Source organism: Calidris pugnax, unplaced genomic scaffold, assembly GCF_001431845.1.
Source record: "Calidris pugnax isolate Ruff unplaced genomic scaffold, ASM143184v1 scaffold18, whole genome shotgun sequence".
Classification (NCBI taxonomy): Eukaryota; Metazoa; Chordata; class Aves; order Charadriiformes; family Scolopacidae; genus Calidris; species Calidris pugnax.
In genome coordinates, this window is record NW_015090812.1 from 14,222,177 (window position 1) to 14,246,399 (window position 24,223).

The window sequence follows — 24,223 nt, forward strand, 5'->3', positions numbered from 1 at the left end:
AGCCCACCAAGTAGTTATTGCAGGACACCACGTCTGTGTTGCTGTTGCATCACACAGAGGTGATCAGTTCCTGCTCCAGGTGTGCAGGATGGATCCCAGCACCAGGGAGGAAAAGCAGTGGGGGAAGCAAGCATGGTACCACAGCTACCCAACCCATATCCCTCATGGGGCCCAACACAGACACGTGCCTGGTGCACAAAAGACAGTCACAGACTCAAGAAGTCTATGAAATAGTGGGTGAGGAGAAGCAACATAAACATCCTCTTTCCATAACCAGTGAAATAAGGAAGCCTTCACAATTTTTCCCATGCATGGATTTATTATGAAATCAGATATTTATGGACAATCATAACAGTTTCTACAATAATAAAGTTTAATACTTTAAATTACTTGGGAAGATTCCACACGTCCTTAAACACTTAATTTAGTATCCGTATTATTTCTTAAGATGAGTTTTCTTACACCGCATAATAAAAACATTCAAGTGTTTCTGTTTTCTCCTGTGCTACAAAGTACAGCTTCATGCACTGCAGTCTTCGTTCTCACAAGAACATGCTATGTGTGCATCAACAGTGTCCTGCATGTCCTCTGACTTCTGGTCAAACTTTGTCTGTTTGTCCGTCAGGCTGGTCGCTGAGTCTGATGGGGAACAAGAAAATGAAAAGTAGTTTTGCAAGGTACAGCATTTACCATGCACTACTCCTTAATTACAGCAGGCTTGGCCTCTCCTCACTAGCTTACATATTTATTTTTGTCTAAGTCACGCAGAGATGTTCTAGCAAGCCCACTTAATTAATAAGCCAGTTCTACCTTGTCAACTACTAGTTCCATATAGAGTTTTATTAATAATACATTTGGGAAATGATATTGTGGTCTTAGAGGGAAAAAAAAAAAATGGAAAACAGACATGAACCCATCATTATATAATTTATATCTATCTAATCTAATATCTTAGAATCTACAGTACACCTGTAAAAAAGACATCCTCCTACATCACTGCACCTGTGTGTAGGAATCCCGTCCACACCTGCCCTTCTATGGCCTAAATCAGCCCAGTGAAATAGGATCACGCCCAAAGGCACTGATATATAAAAATATACAAGGGGAGGATGCCTGTTTCAGGGTGCTGCACATGATCTGATGTGGCTGAATCCTCACTGGCTGCAATACACAGATTTTCAGCTGAATCACAGTGCTGACTGTGCTGTTACCCTGCCCTCACCTTGTGAGCTCAAAGGGAGTTCAGTTTAGATTTTAAATTCCCATATAGTAGAAAACGTAGTGAAATTACAACAGAAAAACATCTCTCTCACTAAAGAAAGTTTTACATGTTAATGAAAAGAGGGAAGCATCTTCAGTCAATACCACAGTAAGTCCATCCCTACCGGTGGGTATGTTAGATTATTCATACGCTTCTAGTGGAATAACCAAGTCAAGGAACAATCTACTTAGACTTTTGTGCAGCTCCTGTTCAGTGAGATTTCTGTTTACTTACCAGCTGGCAGACAGTGGAAACCAACAGTGACTGGGGTAGTCTTGGTGGCTGAGCACCCTTTCATGCAGCGCAGCACGGGCTCTGTAGAATAGCACTTGGACTCGACACCCGCAAGCTGAACTGTCTTCTCAAGCTTCACAAAGGAGTGTCGCAGTTTGCAGGCTGTAACACAATCATTGGTGACAGTTTACCTGCTTCCATTCAAACCCTGCAGCTCTCCCCCGAAGGACCCGTCTGCCAACACTGCCAATTTGCAAACTACTTTCCTCTATGAAAACTGTGTTTTGATTATAAGTGAAGCAGCGTCACTGACTGGCAAGCTTTTCAAATCAGCTAAGTAGATATGGAGCTACAGAAGGTTAATTTCAAATGCAACTGGTTTATTTCTAGATTAGCATGTAGAAACACAGTCTGATGTACTTCCTAATAAACATTTTTCAAAGCGAACTGGCTTACCGAATAGCTGCAAAACCACACTTGAAAGTGTTGAATACTAAGTAGTGGAAATAAAGGAGGGATTTCTGACCAAATAAAAATATTGGTGCAGAGAGTAACCAAAAGTCATTGCTGCCAGCCAGTAATACTGATTGCATTTTGGATTCCCAGGACTAGCAGTTACAAGTCTGTGAGAAGCTAAATGGACCACAATTTATTCCTGACTATAAGCTTTATTCAGTAAAATTCCAGCTGTTTCCACCATGTGTTAGATGGAAGCACAGCATGTGGTTACTATCATCCATGGGAATACTATTGTGCACATGCACGTGGACTCCATATCCATCTAAAGGAAGTTTGAGGCCCACTATTCTTTACAAACTTAGAGCAGAATAAGAGCTGATGTACAGCTAAACATGTAGAAGCCATCTTCAGGGACTGAGGAAGTCCTTCCCAGCAGGACAAATGTTCTTTACAGAGGCAATGTGCCTGTTCTCCTTGCAGCACTATGGTTCGCTGTTGCATCATAACCTCAGCTGGGAGCGCTGAGTGCACCATAAGATCCTAATCTCCAGAAACACTTAAAATGCAGCTTTTCTTATTTCAACCATGTAATTAGGTCCCTGGAACTGCTCATGTGCTTGAGTGCTCTGCCTGACAAGTTGCACTGGTTCAAAAATCAGATGGTCAGCCAAGGTAAAATAATTACTAATCCCCATCTGATTTTTTGATGGATCGAATACTGGCTGGAAAATGCTGTTGAGTCTGAATCAAAGCACTCCGTGTGAATTTATCCTCTTACATTTTTTTCTGATCTTCTAAAACACTTCAAAACCGAAACAAAGATTTTGTTTCAGCTTGGTTATTTAATTTGAACCGACTTGTGGTTTTCGGCTTGTTTGTTTAACTTGTAATTTCTTATTCCTAACTAAACTGATGAATATTTTTTTATACCTAATATAACTTAATATTGAACCCTTTTAAAATGTTTTCTTCAAAATGTTTATGGATTTTACATTTTCTAAATAAATTCTACATTTTCAATACAACTGCAGAAATATTATATTAAATTTATTACAGCTTGCATACCTCCTGTACAAGGCTTTTCTTCCAAAATCCAAGAATGCCCGAAGCTCACCGCATCTTTAGCTACATATCCATTGGGCATCCGGTACTCCTCTTCACATTCTGCATCATATTTTCCACACATTCCACACATTTTCCCTGCCATCCATAAAGCAACTTGAATCTTCAAGGAAAAAAACAAACAAACAAAAAACAGAGACATTTTAAGTTAAAAAAAACAAAACCAACCCATGGAGCAGATTTTTTCTATGTAGGCCCCTTTCAGTATAAGTTAATGAGCAAACATTTAAAATCTCTTTGCTAAGAATTCAAAAGGGTCTGACAGACAGATGCCAAACTCCTGTGATGCTGCAGCGACTTTAACTGTTAAAGCCTTTAAAACCTGCAGTGCCAGTCTAGAATGTTAAAGTATTAATAGTCTAGGCTATTAATATGCTGAAGCTTTTGTTTGATGGATGTTTTCATAGAATAGGTGATAGATACAGCATGGTTTACCAATTTCTTACATTTTTCCTTTCATGCTGTTTTTAGTGCAGCTTTTAAAAGAATGGCTGCGTTTTTTGCCGATTTAAGGAATGATGTGGCTGCCAGAAGAGTGGACAGGAGCTGGAAACTCATTTTTCTCACAAATACACTGCTGGGTCAGTGTGCGTACGCTCACAGGCCCGTTTCCCAACGCACACCTGTCCTGCAAGAATAAGGTATTTTTGTTGGTCACTTTTCCTACTCAGAAATAATGAGCAGGACTGTGCAATCCAGTAGTTTCATCTTCGCTTTTGGGTTTTTTGGACCCTGCACAGATTTGGTTTTGCCACTCTATGCTCTTGCACTCACACATACAGATTTAAGGGAATCCTATGGTAATTTCTCCACACCTAAGAATACAAAGAGGAAGAACTATACCCTGAATGTGTATCCATCAAAGTACAGTTTATCAATGCCATAGGCTGGGGCAACAAGTACAAGCCCTTGATTTTCACTGTGGATCCACAGAGGAGCACCTAGAAAGAAAACAAAATAAAGCAAAGCAAAACCAAAACCAAACCTAGGCCTAACCTAGCTTCTTTAAGAGAGAAAATAGCAACTGTCATGTTTCTAAAATGTTCTTTTCCTTGAAATTCCTCAGTTGTTCTATTCAAGAAACAAAACACAGCAAAATGATGTAGAAATGTGTATGTATAGAAAATAGATGTTTGTAAAAAGTTGGCAAATAGTTTTAATGATCACAGATATACTCATTTTCTTTGGGTAATTAACACATTCATATTTATTTCTAGAAATTATTACACAGCTGTCTGTAATATCTGTATATTTGTGCAGATATACAAGGCCCTGAGTACACTATATTGGAGTGAGGAAATACAAGGAACACTGTGACTCTGAAGCCATTTCTAGCACCGTTATCACTTCCCAAGTATGTAACAAATAGGACAGAGCTCAGCACTGGCAGATGCTAACCCAATTTCAGCAAGATTTAGTCTGCTTCATATATTATGGCTCTACAGTCAGGAAATACCTGCATTGTATATAACCCCTGACTGCACAGCACAGAATGAAACAAGGTTCTCCTGTATCTTTCACAGAAAATAATCTATTTCTGGTTCGAGAGAAGAAAGCAGGCTGTTTTTCCAGTTCTCCATATATTATTTCTAGCATATTTCAGAATGCTAGCAAAATCTATACCTACAAATCAAATTAAGAAAAACATCGATGCACAAGCGTGGTGAGTTCTAGAAAAACTCTACTTCAAAAAGTTTCAATCAAGCAAGATTTGAGTGTTTTGGTAGTATAACCAAAACACTTCTCAAACTTGGAACTCAGCAGGAGCTGCAGTAATGTGCGAAAAGGAGGGATCTTCATGTTAATTATATCTTGCTTACTTTGGCCACTTCAAGAGCTTTACACTCTAATCATAGTCTTTCTAAGTGTTCCTATGAAAGTGAGTAAAATAGATGTTCTTAAATATTAACCTTACAACCAAAGGTGGAAATACTTATTGAATACAGACTGATGGCATTTGTTTGATGGAATTTTTCTTTCTTTCTTTCTCCTAAGACATACGTGAAAATGAAACAACAGATGCTGCATCACTTACCAGCAGATATGTATGAAACGTTCGTGGTGGGGCTTTCAACCCCATCTACCAGCAGTTTCACCTGTCCGTTCACAGGGTGCATATCAATTTCACTGTTGAGGAGAAGAGCATTCATAACCTGTTTGTATCCCATTCACACGCATACAGCGACAAAGGCATTTTCCTGCTCACTAAGTATCACTGATCACAGCATAAGCTCATTTCAACTACGTAAATTACATCAGGGGTATTCTTGTCACCTAAGATGCAGGGGAACATCATCAGCGTCAGACTCAATATGCATGGAAAGGAAATAAGGGAAACGCTGAAACCCCACGGGCTGTTAACCATTGCAGTAAAGCTCAGATCTAAGCTCCTCTCATGTTAAACATGGACAATGTGGTCCTTCACCGCTCCCAGCATCTGGCAGGAGTTACTTACTGACTGCCGAGCTTGATGTTGATTGCTTTCAGGTTCAGGCCTTCTTCAGCATTCCTCATCATCACCAGGAACTTAAGGTCGGAGCTGCAATCCTGAGCCAAGATGTGGTAGCAGTTTGCCGGCATTGTGTAGTTAAACTGAACATCATTAAAGGTTGTGATCTTGTTGTGGGAAACGGAGCAGCGAGCTGGTTAAATAAAGCACCAGTGAGTATTTGCTTTTCCATAAAAGAAAGTCATTAAATGGCATATGTTATTTTTAGTGCTACATAATTTTAGCTTTGTATTTTTTCCACAATGTGATATTTTTGTATGGATTACAGGGGCTTTGGGCTTCTGAGCACCCATAAATTCTAAAAAAGGCATGGAAAATACACTCCTCTATCTAACAAAAAATAATTGCCAGAAAGTTTAAATGTTATCAATTTAGATAATTGGTACCTTGATCCCTGAAATGCTGATGATTTCTGTACTATATGCACAGTATTGCCTCCCTGTTGAACTATCCTCACATTATTACAGCACATTGCCTAATGAACTGTAAACAAATAATCCCAGAAAAATTCAGAAGGTTCTCAAGTAAATCAGGGCACTGAGGACAGCATCCTTCTGAACCCAATTAGACCCTGACCTTTCAAATTCTCAAGCACTGCAGAGGGGGCTTCAGCAAAGACATTCCAGATGGGAGGCTGCAGCTCTGAAGCTGGTATCCTCGGACCTACAGGGAGTGGCAGGGGAAGCCTCATGGCTTTTTCGTAGAGGATCATCTGAAAAGGAATTCAAAAGCATGTTCAAAATACGTGTGTGCCAGGTATTCAAAGCATACAGCTGCGATCAGCTTTTTCTCCTATTTGAAATTTGATTTTAATTTCTTCTACTTTGATTGACAAAGACTTTATGTGAACACAGCTCATCTGACTCACTGTCCATGAGCTTTTTGCTTCTGCTTACAGTTTTCTCTCATGGTGTGGGTCATCATTCAGATATTATTTGGGAGAGAATTAATTACTCCCCTTCTAAGGTGATCAGGTGAAAACTTACAGAGTTACTAGAGATGGAAACGCATGTCATTATGAGTACCCATGGCACTCTCTTTTTCCATGAACAAAATCAGTGTATGAATATTCTTGGATGTAATATTAAAAGGTTGAAAATAACAAAAGTTATTTTCATCATTTGCACGCAAACTGATGCTTACTTGATTTTTCTTTCTAAGAATTGGCTTACTGTAATTAAAATGCAACAGTCTCATTTTTTTACTAGGAAAAAAATAGGAGAGCGATAATAATAGTTCATAATTACATCAGGAAGCTTGACAACAACATCACATGTCCTTGGAGAAGTTAGGGCCACGATCACCCTGGCTTGTCGAGAAGGATTCTTGTCCATTTTTTCAGAGAACCCCAGCATAAATGCAGCCCCAGGGACAAACTTGTAAAACCTTCAGAAATTCAAATCAGAAAGATCTGGTAAAATTGAGAAGCAAAAAGCAGCATGCATTGCAACCAGGTTGTCTCACATCTGTGTGTAATTAGTTACAGAGTCTTCTGGATCACTGCTTAGGTCCTCATGACCACTTTCTGCTTTACTGATCTAGTGTTCAGTGAAAGGAAGGATCTGTTCCTCAGTTTTCAGTAATTATGTCCAATATAAAGAATTACTCTACATTACAATAGGATGGCTATGATCTCCCACTCAGCTTTTATGTCCAAAGGCAGTACTGAGATAGATCAGAGAGTAAAATAATAGTCAGTACTTTAACCATTAGAGCCTCATGGGTGGATAATGATTTTTCTCAGTTGACCGATATCATGAATGAGTATCACTGAAGACTGAAACCTCACCAGTCTGCTATGGATCTGACACTCGAAGGAACTTTAGGCCACTCCACTTTCACTTGTGCAGCAGGGTGGGCAGCAAACCGCCCAGTTACCAGCTCAGTCGAAATCTTGTAGTCCTGGCAATTCCGGCCCCATTTCAGGTAAGCCTTTAATGGAGAGAGAAATAATCAATTTTTAAATGCATGGAACATGGTTTACCTGTGATGCATACAGCTGTATATAACTATTTTCGAGCCTTACCACTGCCTTGTGAGCATTGAGGACTGAAGCATCAGCACAGAGCTTCCACTTGCTTGAGTCTGTGAGGTTTGACACAAACACCTGCACCCGGGGCCTGATGGAGTCAATATCAGCATATACCACAAGCTGGAGTCCTCCTGTCTTCTTGTCATTGCGAATGCGATGAAGGAAAACAGCTAATACTGGTGTTTTAACATCTCCCAAAAACTTAGGCTAAGAAGGAGGAGGAAAAAGTATGCAAAGAAAATAAAAAATAAAAGAGTTACCATAGAACATTTTAGATGCAAGATTTATATAGACAAATGAAAAATAAGCAACTGAACTGCAAATATATACCAGCATATGTACCACATATATACACATGCCTATAAACTCTGATGCATATGTCTTTAATGTGCATGTGCCTATGCGTGCACGGGTGGATTTTAGCACTAAATTTTGTATGAGCCAAAATTTGTGCCATTTCCTGAGCTACAGCTGATAACATGGAAATATTCATATCGTTAGGATAGAGTAAGGACTATATGATTTGGGCTTCAATGTTAATACCTATACATTTGCCTGTGAATGAAAGTGGTTCAATTTGACTAGCAACATCAGCTATCAGTTGTATTCATCACTCTTTCTCACAATTACATCCCCCAGCTAGTGTCCTCCCATTTAACTGTCTCATTGGTCTATTGGCTTTCACCTCACACTTCAGCTGGGAGTTCTGTGGAGCAGGCAGGTTTTGTGTTTGCAGAGCACCTTAGCACAAAATATCATTCAGGACATTGTCTTCGATATCAAGAACCTCCCCCTTTGACAACAGCACCTTAAGCATGCTATAGCCTGCAATTCCTTCACTCCATCTATAGGCTTCACTCCATCAGACTGGGTGGTGGTGAGGAACCAAGGTGCTACATGTCACCTCTGGAGCTTGCCTTCTGCTGAGGGTCCTCTTAGCCTTGGCCTCCACCACCAACGTCCTTGCACTGCCGCTACAGACCTCAACTTCCCTGCAGAGGTCACGAGATCAGTCTCTGCAGGCATCTGTTGGGTGGGATTCCCATGAGGGAAGGGTCCTGGTGCAGGTAAGAAGGACCCTCACCTCACTGCAGAGGAAAGTGTGTGTGGGAACTATGGTGCATATCTCTCCTGATTGATACCTGAGACTTGAGAGTATTTCTCTTTTCCCATTACCCCGGCTGTACAACTACCGCAAATGCACACCCACTCTGCCGTTCTTCCAAGCTGTCAAAAAACCCTAAAGATTATGCAACTAACCCGGGAAGCAGCTCGAGATGAGGCACGACTGGATCTGGTAGAGGAGGATGTGCTGCTAAGTTGGTCAGCTGGGAGCTTCCTTTTTGGGAACTGCAAGAAGAAAACACATCGTGCTCAAGAAATTGCACCAGGCAGTGCTGCAGAATGCTCTATGTCATGGCATTTGGTGTTGGTAAACTTGCATTCCAACCCTGAGCAGCTCAATGACTTGCAATATGCTTTGTCCTACTTAATACATGTGATCTAGCTCTGAAAAAATCTTGTTTACCCAAATATATCTGACCCTTCAGAAAAGACAAATAAGTAACATGTCTAGATGAGAATTCCCTGTGGGAAAAAACAATGGACCACAGCAAGTAAAATTAAATATGATTGAAGCCTCTTGATTGAATATGAAAGATCAGAACTGTTTCAATATACTTCTGGAAAAGCGTGATCAATTGGAGGACACATTGAATGGACCAACTGAATGGAAAGGATCAACTGAATGAACACACACAATTGAACTTTTTACTTTTTGAGGAACACTAATATCAAGTACACTGCTCCTGGCTGGCTCACGCCCTAGTAAGAGTATCCCACTGAACTAAAGTACCATCCTGGTGTCTATCAACAGTGACTCCAACCCAAGAAACCAAGTAACCAAAGCCAGTCCCTTGTACTGCTTTGGCAGAGCTTTGCAGCTACTTGGCAGAGCCACAAATGGCATCATGTGTACGACAAAATGAGAACATAGCTCTCTGTCTTTACGCATCTCAGAAGAACCACCACAGTTTATTTGGTGTTCTAAATGTTACCAGCACTGTAATTTTCCTCAACAAAGACAACAAGTTGCCTTTAAGGTTTCCATTTGACTCTTGACATATTCCATGCTGAATTTACTGAAGAAAGAAAATCTTACCTCTTGTCTATGCGCTGATCTAAAGCGATACTGATAGATCTCATGATTGTCCTTTGAAAATGATAAAAACAAGAAGATTAAAAGTCTCAGAAGAAAAGAAATACTGCAATTACATTGAAATCTGAGGACTGGGAATTAAGTAAAGATTTTACTGATTATCATTCAGACATAGTTCTGTATGCTTAGTCACAAGCACTTAATGCAAGATTTGAAGTAGTTTATATAAAGCATTAATGTTCCTACAGCAAAATTAAGACAGAAACATGCAATGTATATTGACAGGAAGCAGTAAATTGGCAAAAAATGGTTCCCTGTCTGTAACAAAAGTTTCAACGGACTTGTGGAAACTTTTGAGATGCTTTGAAGTAGACATCTGAGCCAATGATTGCAGGTGTGTTGCAGAATAAATTTTGCTATTTTATGTTGCTAAAATTTACTGTGTCAGCTCATATTTTCCTGATTTATGATGCAAAGCCAGCTGCCTTCAGGAATGTGATTTACAGACATTAGCAGCATCAGTCAATTTACTGGCAAAGTTACCCATATTCTGGAATATCTGTTGCCATCGCTGCTGCTGCTGCTGCTGCTGCTGCTGCCATCTTCCAGATGTCCTGAATGATGCCCATGGCCATGGTGACCCAATGACCGCCTGCTGCTGCTGCTCCTACTGCCACTGCTGCTACTTTTGCTACTGCTGCTGCTGCTCTTGCTACTACTGCTGCTGCTGCTGCTCTTGCTGCTGCTGCTACCGCTACTGCTCTTGCTGCTGCTGCTTTTACTACTGCTGCTACTGCTGCTGCTTTTGCTACTGCTGCTTTTGCTGCTCTTGCTCTTGCTGCCACCACTGCTGCTGCTGCTGCTCTTGCTGCTTGCATCTTTGTCTCCCTTTAGCTTTACTTGCTCATTCTCATCTTGATCTGCAGCCTTTTTAGGATCAGGAGAGGCAGCAGATGATGAGGCAGAAGAGGAGGCCGCTGAGGAGGCAGAAGATGAGCTGGAGGGATTTTTTGCATCAGGGTCCGCCCCAAGCTCTGTTAGCATGGTGGTGCCTTTCTTAGAAGGCTGCTTCTTCTGGTGTCGTGTTTTATTTGCAACCTGCAAAAACAGTTCAAAGAGAAGGGCAAGAGAAGCGATACACCAGGTTCTGTATTTGCAGAGCAAAACTTCTCTGAGCATCAGACAAGCTGCTCACGTCAGCCTTTCAAGGAACAACAATTTCCCTGCCTCACTCACTGCAGAAGCTGCAGAGCTCCCCTAGATCCTCTCTGCCCAGCTGAAATCCAGCCCAGCACGGAGGACCAGTGCCAGCTGGATGCACCCCATAGGATCAGTCCCTCCAGATGTGGCACTGGCTGATGGGCCTGGAACTGTCACTTTTCAAACCAGCCCCATCTTTGCTTTCCCATGCCGCCTTTCCACACTGAACTGCAAATTCTTTGCTTCATTTATGGGAAAATATTCCCCCTTCCCATGTTTAGTCTCTTACCTTGAACACATTTTCAATGCCTAGAATCTTCTTCAGTTTAGCTTGAACGTCCTCATATGGAGATGACTCATCCTCTTCCTCAGACTCTGAGTTTACCACATGAATTATTTTGGAAGCTGCTCTGGATCCTGCCTGAATCTCCAGCTGAATTTTGTCAATATCAGCACCTGTTTGAACTGCACACCAATTGCACACATTAGGAGGTTATACTGCTTCAAATAGCACCGACAAACCTAAGATGACAAGGCTTGTGCTCAATATTTTACCTGGCATCACGACTATTTTAGCTTCATGTTCTCCAATTAGTCTGTGCAAATACGTATTTTTCAGGAAACTGGCATCTTGTGACCTTCTGGAAAAGCAGAGCTGACAACCAAGATGATGCAGTTTGACGCAAATGTCTCGTTTATGAGCTTTTCTTCCTGTGCCATGGCGAAGATCCTCTTGAGAGCTATCGGCATGTTTCCTTGGCATGCTGTCAGCTCCTTGCTGCATTGGAGATGAGTATGTGAGTACCACTGGGAGCATATCATGGGCAAGAGTAAAACTGCAGCCATGTGCATCACGGAGAAGGTAAATATTACTATATAAGCAAAAAGGAATAGGTTACCATTGTGAAACCTTCACTGGAAGCTCTCTCTGATGGCTTGAAAGGTTCTTCCACAATATTTGATGAAACATCTCCTGGGAGAACTGAGGTCCTCTTTTCAACACCTAGTTCTCCTATATTTCTTGATACTGCAAAAGCCTTATGTCTGTTGAGATACATGCAAAAAATGGGGAATTATTCCAACCCCTTGCCTTTGGATTAAGTTAAATACATCCCTGTCAGTATCATGTGACAACATAGAGATATTGCGTTTGAACATAAGGATTGTATATGCAACTATAACCATAAATATTATTAAAGTAAAATAAGAGTTCATAACATCAGTTCCTCATATCACAGGAATTTTTAAAATCTGGATAAATTTTTAAAAAAATCCAAAACATGAAAGACATTAATTTAAAAATAAAAATTAAAAACCCTAAAAGACAATAAAATAACAAATGAAAATTAATACAAAAATTAATAAATTAAAATAAAAATTAAACTCTTAAATAATTTAGGTAGCTTTTGACTTTTAGCTCCCCTGTTTCTCTTCTTTGGTCTTTATCTCAAACATTCCACTACACACTGAAAAGCCACTCTGCCTATTTAGAAACCTATGTAGGAGGTCAATGAATAGTGAATAGAACTTTGTAAGGTTTCAGCACAGGCAGTATTCTGAAGCAATGCTACTGTACCTTCCAACCACTATCTCAGTTTCCTCATGGCATGGATTTGTTTCAATCTTAATATTTTTCAGTTTCATGTCTATCTTGGCATCAAACTTCATTGGCACTCTTGTCAGGACCTTGCCTCGAATCTCAACAGCATGTTGAAAGTATTCTGTGTTGACACCCATTGTTGCGACTGTCTGTATGTACAAGCTGAAACAGAGTGAAGCAGCCAGATGTAAGAAAGGTGCTCTTTTTTAACATCTCTGCCTTTCCATAAAACCTCTCCATCATATGTAAAAATCTAGAAACCTGCCATACCTTGGGTTTATGTCAGACCGAATCTGCATGGTGGATTCAAGCAACTGGGAAGGCCTAAAATCTCCAGTTAAAGGGGGACTCATCTTTCCATCAACTGCAAACAACAGAACAACATTTACACATGGTGAAAGTGAAAGACAGGATTTTAATTTAAGCAAGCCACAGTTTTCAGGAAGAGGTAATATTTTTGTTAATACAACAAATATGGCTGCAAAACGGACAGACTTTGGGGTACCTGAGATCTTTTATGAGTCTGAAAAATACTGAAAACATACAGAAAGCTTGTTCCGTAGGCAAAGGTTCTGATGCAAAATATTGAAAATGGAAATAAAAATATAGTAAGAAAATAAAGAGCTGACCCAAATGGAAAGTTTGTTAATTAGTATAACATTAAAATTTCAGAAACATGAGGAGCCAGAAGACAGAGTGATGGTGGGCAACCAGGCTAAACAAACTCAGCTCTTCAATCTTTTCTCACATCAAGTGTGAATATCTTTCTTGTACTGCGGACTACAAACTGATCATTATACTCCAGATGCAGCCTCAGCTGTGCTAAATAGAGGGGAAAATCATTTTCATGCTAGCTCTGCTCTTGCTATTGCAGCCAATGATGCAGTTGGCCTTCATCACCACAAGAGCACACTGCTGGTTCATGTACCAGCTTGTCCTCCAGGCCTTCCTGGCCCTTTTCTGCAAAGCTGCTTTCTGGCTGTGTGATACCCAGCCTGTACACTTGCGTGAGTTACTCCTTCCCAGGTGAAGGACTTTGTCAAATTTCATCACACTTCTGTCAGGCCATCCCCTTCAGCCTGTCAGGGTCCCCTGGGGTGGCAGCCCAAGCCCCCAGTGCAGTGACTGCTCCCACCAATTCAATGTCACCATTGACACAAATTAGCTGACGGTGATATAATTTCTGAAGTTCAGATTGTTAAAAGACAGTGAAAAAGTGTTAATATTGGAGGGACGTTGCTCATAACAAGCCACTAATTGGACTTTCATCTGCTGACTGTTCTTGAAGACCAGCAGTCCAGACAGCCTTCACTCACTTTGTAGCCCCTCTGTCCAATCCATACCTCCCCAACTTGGCTACAAGGATGTTATTTTAAACAAACAAACAAAAAATAAAAAATACCCACAAAAACAGGGGCAGGGGTTCAAAGATATTATTAAAACAAGCTAACAGACCAAAACCCAAGAGCAGGAAAGACTGGGCACATATGAGACTTCTACAGAGCACAAGTGCATATACTTCAACCTTCATTCCTTATGGGGTGTCAGCAGAAGGACGGGTCAGTTTTGCCAAAATTAAAAGTCACAACAAACAGAATGATCATTGATTTAACTTCTTGATAAGTATTCATACTTGTGTATTTATTCTTTTAAAAAAGAGCTCTGTCTCTTTTCTCAAGCCCTCTTCTCTTCCTGCCTTCTCTAACATTATAGGTAATTCTCTTTCGATTGTTTTCTATTTTCTGTTTAAATCACCACTGAATCCTGCTTAACTTGTGTGTGCATCTCTCAGGAGCCACCTCCTTCCGCCCATGTCTGCATCAGCTCCCCAGGCAGTTCTTGTTTTTTCTGGCCTTGAATGCTTGAACATTCTCCCTCTGGTTCCCCAGATTGTCACCTGACCTTCTCTGTCTTCAATCAATTCAAAGACAAGACAAAATTCAGCTGTGTCCAGCTTCTCTCCAAACATCTTCACTACCTCCCCTCCACTACAAAATGTAGTTCTTTTTCTAACTTCCTGCTTTCCCACCTCTTTCTCCAGCCCCCCACTTAGCCTGGCCCTCTCATCCCCCACTCAGGGCTCCCAGAGCCCATCTCATACTTCCCAACTCACCGTTGACTGCCGCACGTGCCAGAGCGGTTGTGTATGACCCGTACTCCAGCGGCAGACCAGTGCAGGTCGGAACGATGTATCGCAGCTCCCCCAGCCACATGGGCTGTGTCCATTGCCCTGCGATGCCATTGCGGATTTGGCTGGCGATTCTCTTCATGGCTGCGTTCCTGTCAGCAGATTCTAGCACAGTCTGCGGTAAAACAGAGATCCAAGAGGTTGGGATATAAAAGTAGGGTGGTGTCAAATCTTGCAAAGAAAAGTAGGGGTCCCTGGTACCTTCATAGCCTGATGCAGGACTTCCTTATTGATGTTGACGTAGGCTATCTCTTGGCCAAAGAGTTTCAAGTAGGCTGATATCAAGGGGGTTTCTGTTGGCAGCTCCTTCCATCCCAGCAGCTAGGGAACAGGGAAAGAAACAAGCAAAGTTCCTTAATGCAAAGCTTTGCAAATGGTAATTCAGGAAGGTGACCAGACTTATCACTGACCAAGCTGCAACTTCCCATTGCTGCTTGTGTTTCTCTGCTGTTTTTGAAATAGCACAGTGACACTAATTCAGAGTTCCTCACAGCCATTGAGATGCCCAAGAGTAGCCTCCTGCCCAGTGTTTTGCATTTGGTGCAATAATTTTTACACAGGGGGTCTGGGCCATTAGTACCACTAACCCCAGTTTGAAAGCACAGCAACAAATCATCTTTTCTCTTGAAGACAAAGGTATATTCTCATAAGCTGAGTGTGGTAGATGAAGGGAGGGAGGAAGCCTGCCAGGCATGAGGCACACGCTGTGCTGCGATGCCCGCCTCCCCAGGGCCAGAGCAAGGGCTGGCAGGAGCTGCCTCAACTGTCCCAGGAGTGATGTCCCCTGCAGTCCCACTGCAGGTCTCTCTGTCACAGAAACACTCGAGCTCACTGCTAGGCAGGTAGTTTACCTTCTGAGACAGGGCTTAACTCGTACGAAAAGCCTCACCAAATACCCCTTCATATAACCCACACATTACATTCCTGAAAATACCTACCGCTTTTCCAATCTCCTTTATCTTTTTGTACGTGGGATATTCAGCAAACGGGATATTTCGTTTCATGATGACATCTGTGAGGCCTTCCACACGGACACCAACCTACCAAAACAGCAGGAGAAAGAGCAGTCTGAAACATGCTTACAGAGACAAAACTTTGTGGTCAGTTTTAATTTTAATATGCTTTATTATTGATTTAGGTAAATATTTACCTCCACCAAATCAGCCACTGACCCTGCAGTATACGCCATCAGCTTGGAAATTATTGCTGATGGGAACATCGTTCCTGGGCTGTTCATAATAAAGACTTCTCCAGCAGCACCAACTTTATAGTTATCTATGGAAGAAGTAAACAAAAGACATCTTTTTTGTAACCATTCTGCTTTTCATTCAAGATCATATTACCGCAGCTTTTTCCATTGCCAACTCTAGGATATATAATTACATACATACATTTTAACTGTTTAGGGCCAAATTAATAAATGGATACTCATGCACTTTTAAATACGTGACTGTCGTATTTAATTCAATTTCTTATTGAAACCCAGAATGGACTTAAGGACTAAATGTCCCTTAAGAATGGATAACTGAAGTGAAAGTTTCCTGGTCACTGAGATGTTTTACTCACCGGAGTAACCACCAACACGCATGACCTTGCTATACCGGTAGCTCATCCTGTCCAATTTGGGGGCCAGCAGCTTAAGGGCGATGTTGCAAGCTGAAGATCTAAACAGAATGAGAAAGGTGATTATATCCTGAAACAAGCTGCAGCCCATCGGAATATAAACTGAGTTCAGCCTGTCAGCCCATGCAGCCCTCACTAACAGGAATGTAACAGAACTTGTTGTTTGCAGAAAATTGCCCACTTCGTTCCTGTCTCTACTTACATGTTGTACATGTACGGCAACGAGCTCTTCGACAAAGCCTTCATGTGGGAATACACAAAACTGGCCACTTGCAAATTGCTCTCCTTCATTGCCACATTAGCTATCGTTGTTATTAAAGGAAGAGCAGGCCGTGTCTCAAAGATAACAGCACAAGCCATCATCCGCACTTCAGGAGGAAGAGACTGGTCTGCAAGGATCTGGATGAGATATCCCTGCACCTGCAGAGAGAAAACAGTCTCCCGAATTACCAATAATTGAGACTTCTTTGGCAGACTGGATCCGCACGTAACTCACAAGAAATATGGGAGAGGGGCCATTGTCCTACAGAAAGGTTTCCTGATCTTTTTTACTGCATTTAAGGTTCCACTTAATTTTATTAACATAACTGAAGGGGCCATGGAGGAACAGCCCCATGGAGAGGGGTGGGCACTGAATCTGAAATAAATGTCCACATAGCAATGTACTGGGTGAACCCACCAAAACCATAAAGACATCAGCGTAGCTTTTTGCACTATTGACATTCAAAGACTGGTGAACAACTTCGGAAGAAACAGTGGTAGATAATAAGATAGATCCATTCTTTGGAGCAACCCCACTGACTTGGTGAGCATGCTTCAAAAAAGACTACTTTTTAAAAGGGAGCTTCAGCAGCTCACCACAGACCGTCTGAGTGGATGCTGTCTCCTATAGCTCCTATATCTGAGCCATCTGAAAGGCAGGAGCCTTGCCTATGCTCACCGTGCCAGCAACCTCAGAGGGAGGTCAGTGGTGACTCATCCAACCTCAAGGGAAGGGTCTAAAAGAAGCAGAGCAATGTTGACATTTTGCCTAGGAGGTCAATAGAAAGTGTGTCTCTCTCTCTCCTCTTGACTATCAAGGCAGGTTAAATTATATGTCTGACTTTTAGGTGGCTAAATTTCCACCATATATAGCTAGCACAGGACTTAAATGGTTATGACAGATGACTAAAGAAACACTGCTGATATCCTTCTGGAAGCTTCCTACTGACTAACAATTATTACAGTTCAGCACAAAACATCAGCTGAAATATAAATTCTGTTGTGTTGTTCTTAAAAATAATCCTTTTTTTTAAAAAAAAACATGCCAGATCAACAGGCATGATGCCATTAAATTCACTACCATTTACTGTATATATTCTCTAATTCTCTAAGTGAAGAAATCTCTGACAGATCATACTTACTGTTTTGGGATCCTTCCGAGCTATTTTTCTCAAAGCCATTATGGCATCAATCTGAATGTGGGTGGGGATATCAGAAGCACCAGATGAAGATATGGGCAGGAACTTCAGGATGCGCTTGATGCTGGCTGGTTCTCCCATGTTACCAATGCACTTCAGAGCTAATTTCATTTTGTCTTCACGGCCCCTGCTGATCGCTTCATCTGCCAGGTCATGGATGGGCTATAGGCAAAGCACATTTCTGTCTTATCTTCCTAATGTATAGATTGCCTGCAACATTCCTCTTACCCACTGAAAAGCCTATTGCAATAAACTAACTGGTTTTAATAAAATTACTCAGTAATATCTTTGCTCAGGATTTTACCTTACAATGTGAGAGCTGTAGTTTCAATGATGAAGCCATTATCTACATCAGTAAAATGATTAATTGCCTTTATTCTGAAGGAGGCCTATGAAATGTGTATTTCTGAGTCCAATTGCTGTTTTTATACTGTATCTTAAAATAATTAAGCTAATGTAATGAACATTGCTAAGATATTAAGAACAACCTGAGAATAAGCCACCCACCTGAAGAGCTTCTTTTGGACAAGCTGAGATCTGAGAACAGTATCTATTGACCACAGAACTGTATCCCAAGCAGGCAACTTGCTGAAGCATGGGACTTTTCTGAATTCGAGAACTGCTCATTAAATCCTGTGGGGAAAAAAGAGAAAAAAATAATTTGGTATTTAATAAAGTGCTTTTGACATAGCTTTCAGAGCAGGAAAATCATCGGAGCTTATCTGAGGGGAGCAGTTTCAGAATGATTATTGTTCACATCCTAAAAAATTAAATCAGCTTGTAGACTTTTTCTTTTCAAGCTTCACATAGGAGCTTAATTCCCCACTAGTTTCAATATAAATAAGCATATATATAAAGTTTACATAGCACCATTTTTATTTTCCTCAATTGAGCATAACATTGAAAATGCAAAGTTTATGGGTAAACATGAATCTATGAATAGAATATCCTTAGAACAACATGTAACTCAATTATGTTAATGATGCATTCTTACATCATAGCCTTTTTTTCCTATTTGAGAAGAAGAATATTGACTAGAAATGGGATTTTTCAGAAAAAATAATTCATTATAGTGTCAAAATATTTGATGTTTGCACTAATACTTTCACTTGCAGCACTTTACAGTCTATAGGAGCAGTTTGCAGTTAAAAGAGCTATTCAGGTGATGTAACACACAAAACACCATTTGTTTCAGAAGTAAGAGATTGAAGTGGACAAAGTTTTGTCTGTAGAAGGTATGACATGATCTCAGCAAACTAAAATGGGAATCACTCTCAGAAGTTGTTATGAGAGAGTGGCTTTTATATCCATGTGGCAAAATGAAGACACAGGACTGCATCTCTTCCCATGTATACACTGCCAAAAGAAATTCATGGTTCAACATTTTCACAAAATTGGTGTACATGAGGAGAATCCAGCCTCTAGTGCTCTTTATAATCAAAGGCTGTCATTAATTATCATTCCTTTTGTTATCAGATAGGAAAGACTCACATGGAATGATTCACTTACTGCTGCTATTGGAACAGTATCTTCGTCAGCTTTCATTAAATGGAGAGCAAAAGAAACACTTAGAAGAGTCTGAAGATAGTTGATGTCATCATTGCGAATTCTGGACTTAATGAATTTGAGTGCTTCTGTAGTGCCTGCAGCAGAAACTGCACTCAGCAGCCATCGCCTGCAAGCAGGATAAAAAAAATAAATCCTTAATTTCAGCTCTCAATTCTCCAAAACCAGAAAAGTTTCTTATAAATTGATACAATGAAATACCTGTAGCGGGGTTTATCTGAAAATTGTCTCCAGATGGACTCAAGAGCATCAGCACTTGCAACCCGGCAGAGCTGGACAAGCTCCAAGAATCTGTATGGAACATCGTAGTGGAAATCTTGCTGGTTATTCTGGACTATGTGTTGCAGTGTTTCTATTATCTGTTACAAAACATGAGAGAGAGAGAGTGAGAGAGCGTGCATACATAATTAAACAATTTGGAATTTATGATCGTTACTCTTGATATTTTTTTTTTTTTTAATTAGGAAAGCAATTTGAAGACCTAAAAATGCTATACCCTTTGCTCGGGGTTTTTCATCTTGATTAGCTGCAGTGGCATCTGTGGCAATACGGATGGGAACTGGTAACGAAGGCTTCCGTAGTTCTGCATGGAAATGTCCGGGACGCTCCCCCGTTCACTTCTCACTTCAAGCAAGGTGAGTTGTTGTCTGTCAAGAGACAAGTGTCATGGGAGGAACAAATTAGCTCTCTTCCTCCATTTGCCTTGGCTATTTGTTGGTTCAGTGATGCCGTGATGGTATCAGTTTTATTGTTTAATCGTTTTTCTGGTAACAGTAAGATCTTACAGTTTGCTAATGGGTAAAGCCTTCTAAATTGAACAAAATAGTATTAGTTATCTATTAAATGTATTAAATAGTTATTGTAGGTATAATAATAGTTAATAATATTATAGTTATAACTATTATAATAGTTATCTATTAAATAGTTTCCGAGGAGCTAAACCACTGTCTTCTGAATGAGAGTTATCAACAGAGTAATCAATGAAAAAAGCACCATCTTTCTCCTGACACTATAAATTAGCCCTTTTTCAGGACAGAGTAGTAAAGTTGCATTCTTATGGTATAAATGAGCAGAAGAGCTTTTCTTCTTTTTTTCCATGTAATTGTAGTGGCAAGGTTACCAGAGTACAAATAAAGAATGGTTCACTGACTTTTTAGGAGTGTGGAAACCCCAAGCATGAGCACTCACAGCTTTACCCAACTGCTGTGGAACTCAATTCTCATTTCACTTCAGTTAGGGGTGGAAATGGACTGCTGGAATCTATAATTATTCTCACTTCATGAAGCAAGCCTGTGTCCCACCTACCTTGCTTCCATGACAGCAACACCTGTAGGTTCACTGAGTGGTGAGATCTGATACACCTGCTGCGACACCACTTCTGTGATCAGGGTACCACTCTCTGACTGCTTCAGTTTGTAGGAGAAAGCTGCGGTCCCTTTTATGAGCCTTCCCTTCTGGAGGAGGATAGAGAGACCCAAAGAGTGAATGGGAACAGAACGGCCATGCGTCTAGTTAGGAAGATCTTTTCACATCTCACGTACCATCATGTCAACGGGACAAGGGTAGACGTAAGCCATTCCCACACTCTTCATCACTTTTTCCTGGCAATTATTTTGGTCTACACTTTTGGTAACAGAGACTCGGCTGTTCTTCCTGTCTTCCTGGATGACGTACCTCGTATGGCAAACACCTCCAATTCCAGCCTGCACACATCAACAGAGATAATGAGACTTCCCAATTATATCAGGATTTCACTGCGTGAGAAGTTTTATTGAATGGAGATTCTGAAGGAGCAGTAGGCAGGTAAGGACCCACTGAACAGTCTTAATTATGTTTCGAAACCTGTTACCATCACACACAATTAATCCTATTGAACTAAAAAATAGGCAAGTGAACATTACTCAGTCAGGGGACTGAGTTTAAAATGAAAAAGTAATCCAATAATCAATATCAACAATGAACAAATAAAACAGATCAAGAGGCTGCATCAGGGAAGTCATATAACAAAGACATTCAGAGATAATTTTTTTTCTTCAGAGCTGCATGTTCAGTCTTAAAGACAGATATCTTAAAGAGAATCCAGCTCAGATAATTCATTCAGCACATGTGCGCACATTTTCTTCTGTGTGAATGAAAACTGTCTTTTTTTGATGATGAGCATTTCAAAGTAGATGCAAATATACAGAAACTTGAAGGAAGAGCACCCAAAGAGAACACATCCTTTCAGTAATGTAGTTTTAGAATGCAAAAAACAAACCTCTTGCAATTCATACACGTTCTGTGACTTTTTAATGGTTATCTGGATCATGTTCAGTATTCCTCTCACGATGTTAATACACATATCGGGGCAGTCTTCTGGGCCATAAATGTTTCCAACCCGTCCACTATTGTATTCAAACTTGAAGGGCCGGGTAAAACATGAAGAAAGCATCTGGGTGATTTTGGAAGATCGAGTAAATTGGTCCCTGGGCCAGATGCCATTGTACTCCTCGAATTGTGGAGAGCGGATCTGGGAGGAAATTAAGAAGACATACTTATGTAAATAAAATTCCTTTGGTACTAAATATGCAAACAGATTGGAAGAAATTGACATAATCACTAGTTATATACTCTTTACTTCTAAATGTAGGCTTAGAAATTCATACAGCAGTTTGTTCTTTTGTCTCTTGTTTACACTATTGTAAAACCAATACAAACCCTCTGGGCTCAGCAGTTTTATTTTATCTTAGAGAAGCAGTTATCGTATTGCTATTATCTCTCAGAGACACTTATATTAATTCTGTAGGAAGAAAGGCTGATTCAAAAAGGAATTAAAAAAATTCAAATAAAATTATCCTTATTTTTTCAGTCTTAAAATAAATGTTCTGCTTTAGATGAAATTTAGTATTTTAGAAGTTCATATCATTCTAAATGTTACAAAAATACAGTTTTAGAATGTTGCATTTTAACTTGTAGCCTTGCAATTTTTTTTTACTAAACTAGTTGGTATATTTAATTCATATTTTTGAATTGCTTAAGTCAACCCTTTTTTAAAAAATAGCAAGCAACATAATTGTAAACATTTTTTCCCCCTATACTGCAGCACAATGTAAATCAGAAGCAGTTTCAGTGACTTTGGCAAAATTAGTGCCAGTTTATGTGCCTCAGAGCACAGCTAGGTGCACACTATCTAAGAATTTCAGGCTAAAAACTATAGTGTAAAATGTAATCCATAGCTCATAATTTTAGCATTTTGTCCTCCTCAGTGAAAGAACATTTAGATCTCAACTACAACCACTGAGAACTCTGTTACTGAACTCAATGCCCAAAAAACCAGCTCTGATTCGTAGCTAAATTAAACAGACAAATAACAGTATTTTTCTGAAACATACTTATTTCAGATGGGTCAGGTCCTATGTCTATTGATGTTGGCAGAGGCATGATTTCACATATACAGATCTTTTATGGCATTATCCAAACACTGAATATTATTACATGCTCTTTTCTGAACCATTTCAGTTTTTAATCTTTCTTTTATCACTTACCACTTTTTGTCTTTAGCTTTTATCTCTACATTTATTAATTGCCTGCATGACAGTAGTTTTACAAACCCAAGACACAGAATTTGGGAATTCTGAGACTAGAGGCAAATCTTTAACTTGGAGCAGGCTTGAGCTAGAAATTACATTTTCTAACGGAACCCCTGATTTTGGCACCTCTATTTCCAGCACAAAGTCTTGAGGAACACCTGCTACCAACAACAAACACCGGGAAGTGACTGGATGGCAAAACACTTGTCACTTCTGAAACTTCAGCTTGCAGGGCATTTTCTGACATCTACAGCACTAAGTCTCCAGTTGTGTATCCTACAGCTTTCCTAAACCACAGATCAGCCACATGCAATCACAACTGTGATTGACAGTTCACCGTCGCACGGTGCGTTTGGAAGAGGCTACGGTACCTTGAGGAGGTAGGTGTTCTCTGACAGCCCACTGATCTCCACTTTGCTGCTCAAGCGCACGCCGGCTTTGGCTAAGCTTTTTTCTTGAAGCCCATTCAACACCCAGCCTTCATAGCTGTACAAGTGGCTCTTTCTGCTGCTGAATCCAGGGTCTGTGAGGAATAACAGCCATTTCCACAATGTTTGCAAGCATCTTCTAATAAATAAAAATTACACGAAAGTCACCAAAAGAAAGCTATAGAAGAAAATTTACTTACCGATGTCAAACTTTTGGCTACCTGCAAAAAGAGATGGAAATCCCCATGAGTAACATTCATTCTAGATCTAATAATTACTTCTGAATTTAAGAAAATTTTGAGAAAGAGAGATGAAAGAGGGAGGTGCAGGCTTACCTACGAGGGTGAGCGCTAGTGCAAGTATGATTCCCCTCATAGTGAAGGTGAATGGGGCTGTGCTGGACATGGTGAGACTTTTATGGAAGAAAGCTGAGGAACACGTGGCTGTGTTCTGCTGAATTCTCAAGTTTTTTATCAGTTTATGTAAACACTTCCTTTTTTGCAATCATACTTTCTCTTCAGATAGAATAAAGGAAATGAGGTCATACCTTGGCATTCCACTGATTTTCTCATATAAGCCCTTTGCTGGATCGTTTAAAAATTTTTAATTATCCTAGTAAAACAATTTTACTGGGTTGTTTACAATAAATTTACAATAAACACATTACTTAATTTCCTAGATTGTATCACAGCTGGCTACTGGTACTTAGTCCTGCCACAGGTTAGGCTTATTTTGCCCGGGTTATGCTGACCTGGCATCTGACCCAAACTGTTATCTGACAGTGACCCAATTAACAAAGCAGAGTCAGTGTCAC

At 40.3% G+C, this 24,223-nt stretch overlaps 1 protein-coding gene across 1 annotated transcript; it reads right to left on the bottom strand.

Annotated features, from left to right (window-relative positions):
• Positions 1-412: 412 nt before the first annotated feature.
• On the bottom strand, positions 413-23,814 carry LOC106886252 (vitellogenin-2-like). The gene is made up of 35 exons (XM_014939010.1): positions 23,745-23,814; positions 23,610-23,630; positions 23,353-23,504; positions 21,670-21,921; positions 20,954-21,115; positions 20,718-20,866; positions 19,909-20,059; positions 19,614-19,771; positions 19,356-19,521; positions 18,354-18,479; positions 17,790-18,008; positions 16,589-16,806; positions 16,330-16,427; positions 15,914-16,038; positions 15,702-15,803; positions 14,965-15,084; positions 14,689-14,878; positions 12,846-12,939; positions 12,552-12,737; positions 11,875-12,019; positions 11,531-11,753; positions 11,265-11,440; positions 10,319-10,873; positions 9,779-9,829; positions 8,878-8,967; positions 7,612-7,824; positions 7,375-7,517; positions 6,833-6,971; positions 6,162-6,297; positions 5,532-5,718; positions 5,112-5,203; positions 3,920-4,017; positions 3,020-3,179; positions 1,496-1,657; positions 413-639 (listed from the first exon to the last, which is right to left on the bottom strand). Exons 1-35 carry the CDS (start codon positions 23,812-23,814, stop codon positions 521-523), a joined length of 5,448 nt encoding a protein of 1,815 aa, XP_014794496.1. The 3' UTR covers positions 413-520.
• Positions 23,815-24,223: the final 409 nt, after the last annotated feature.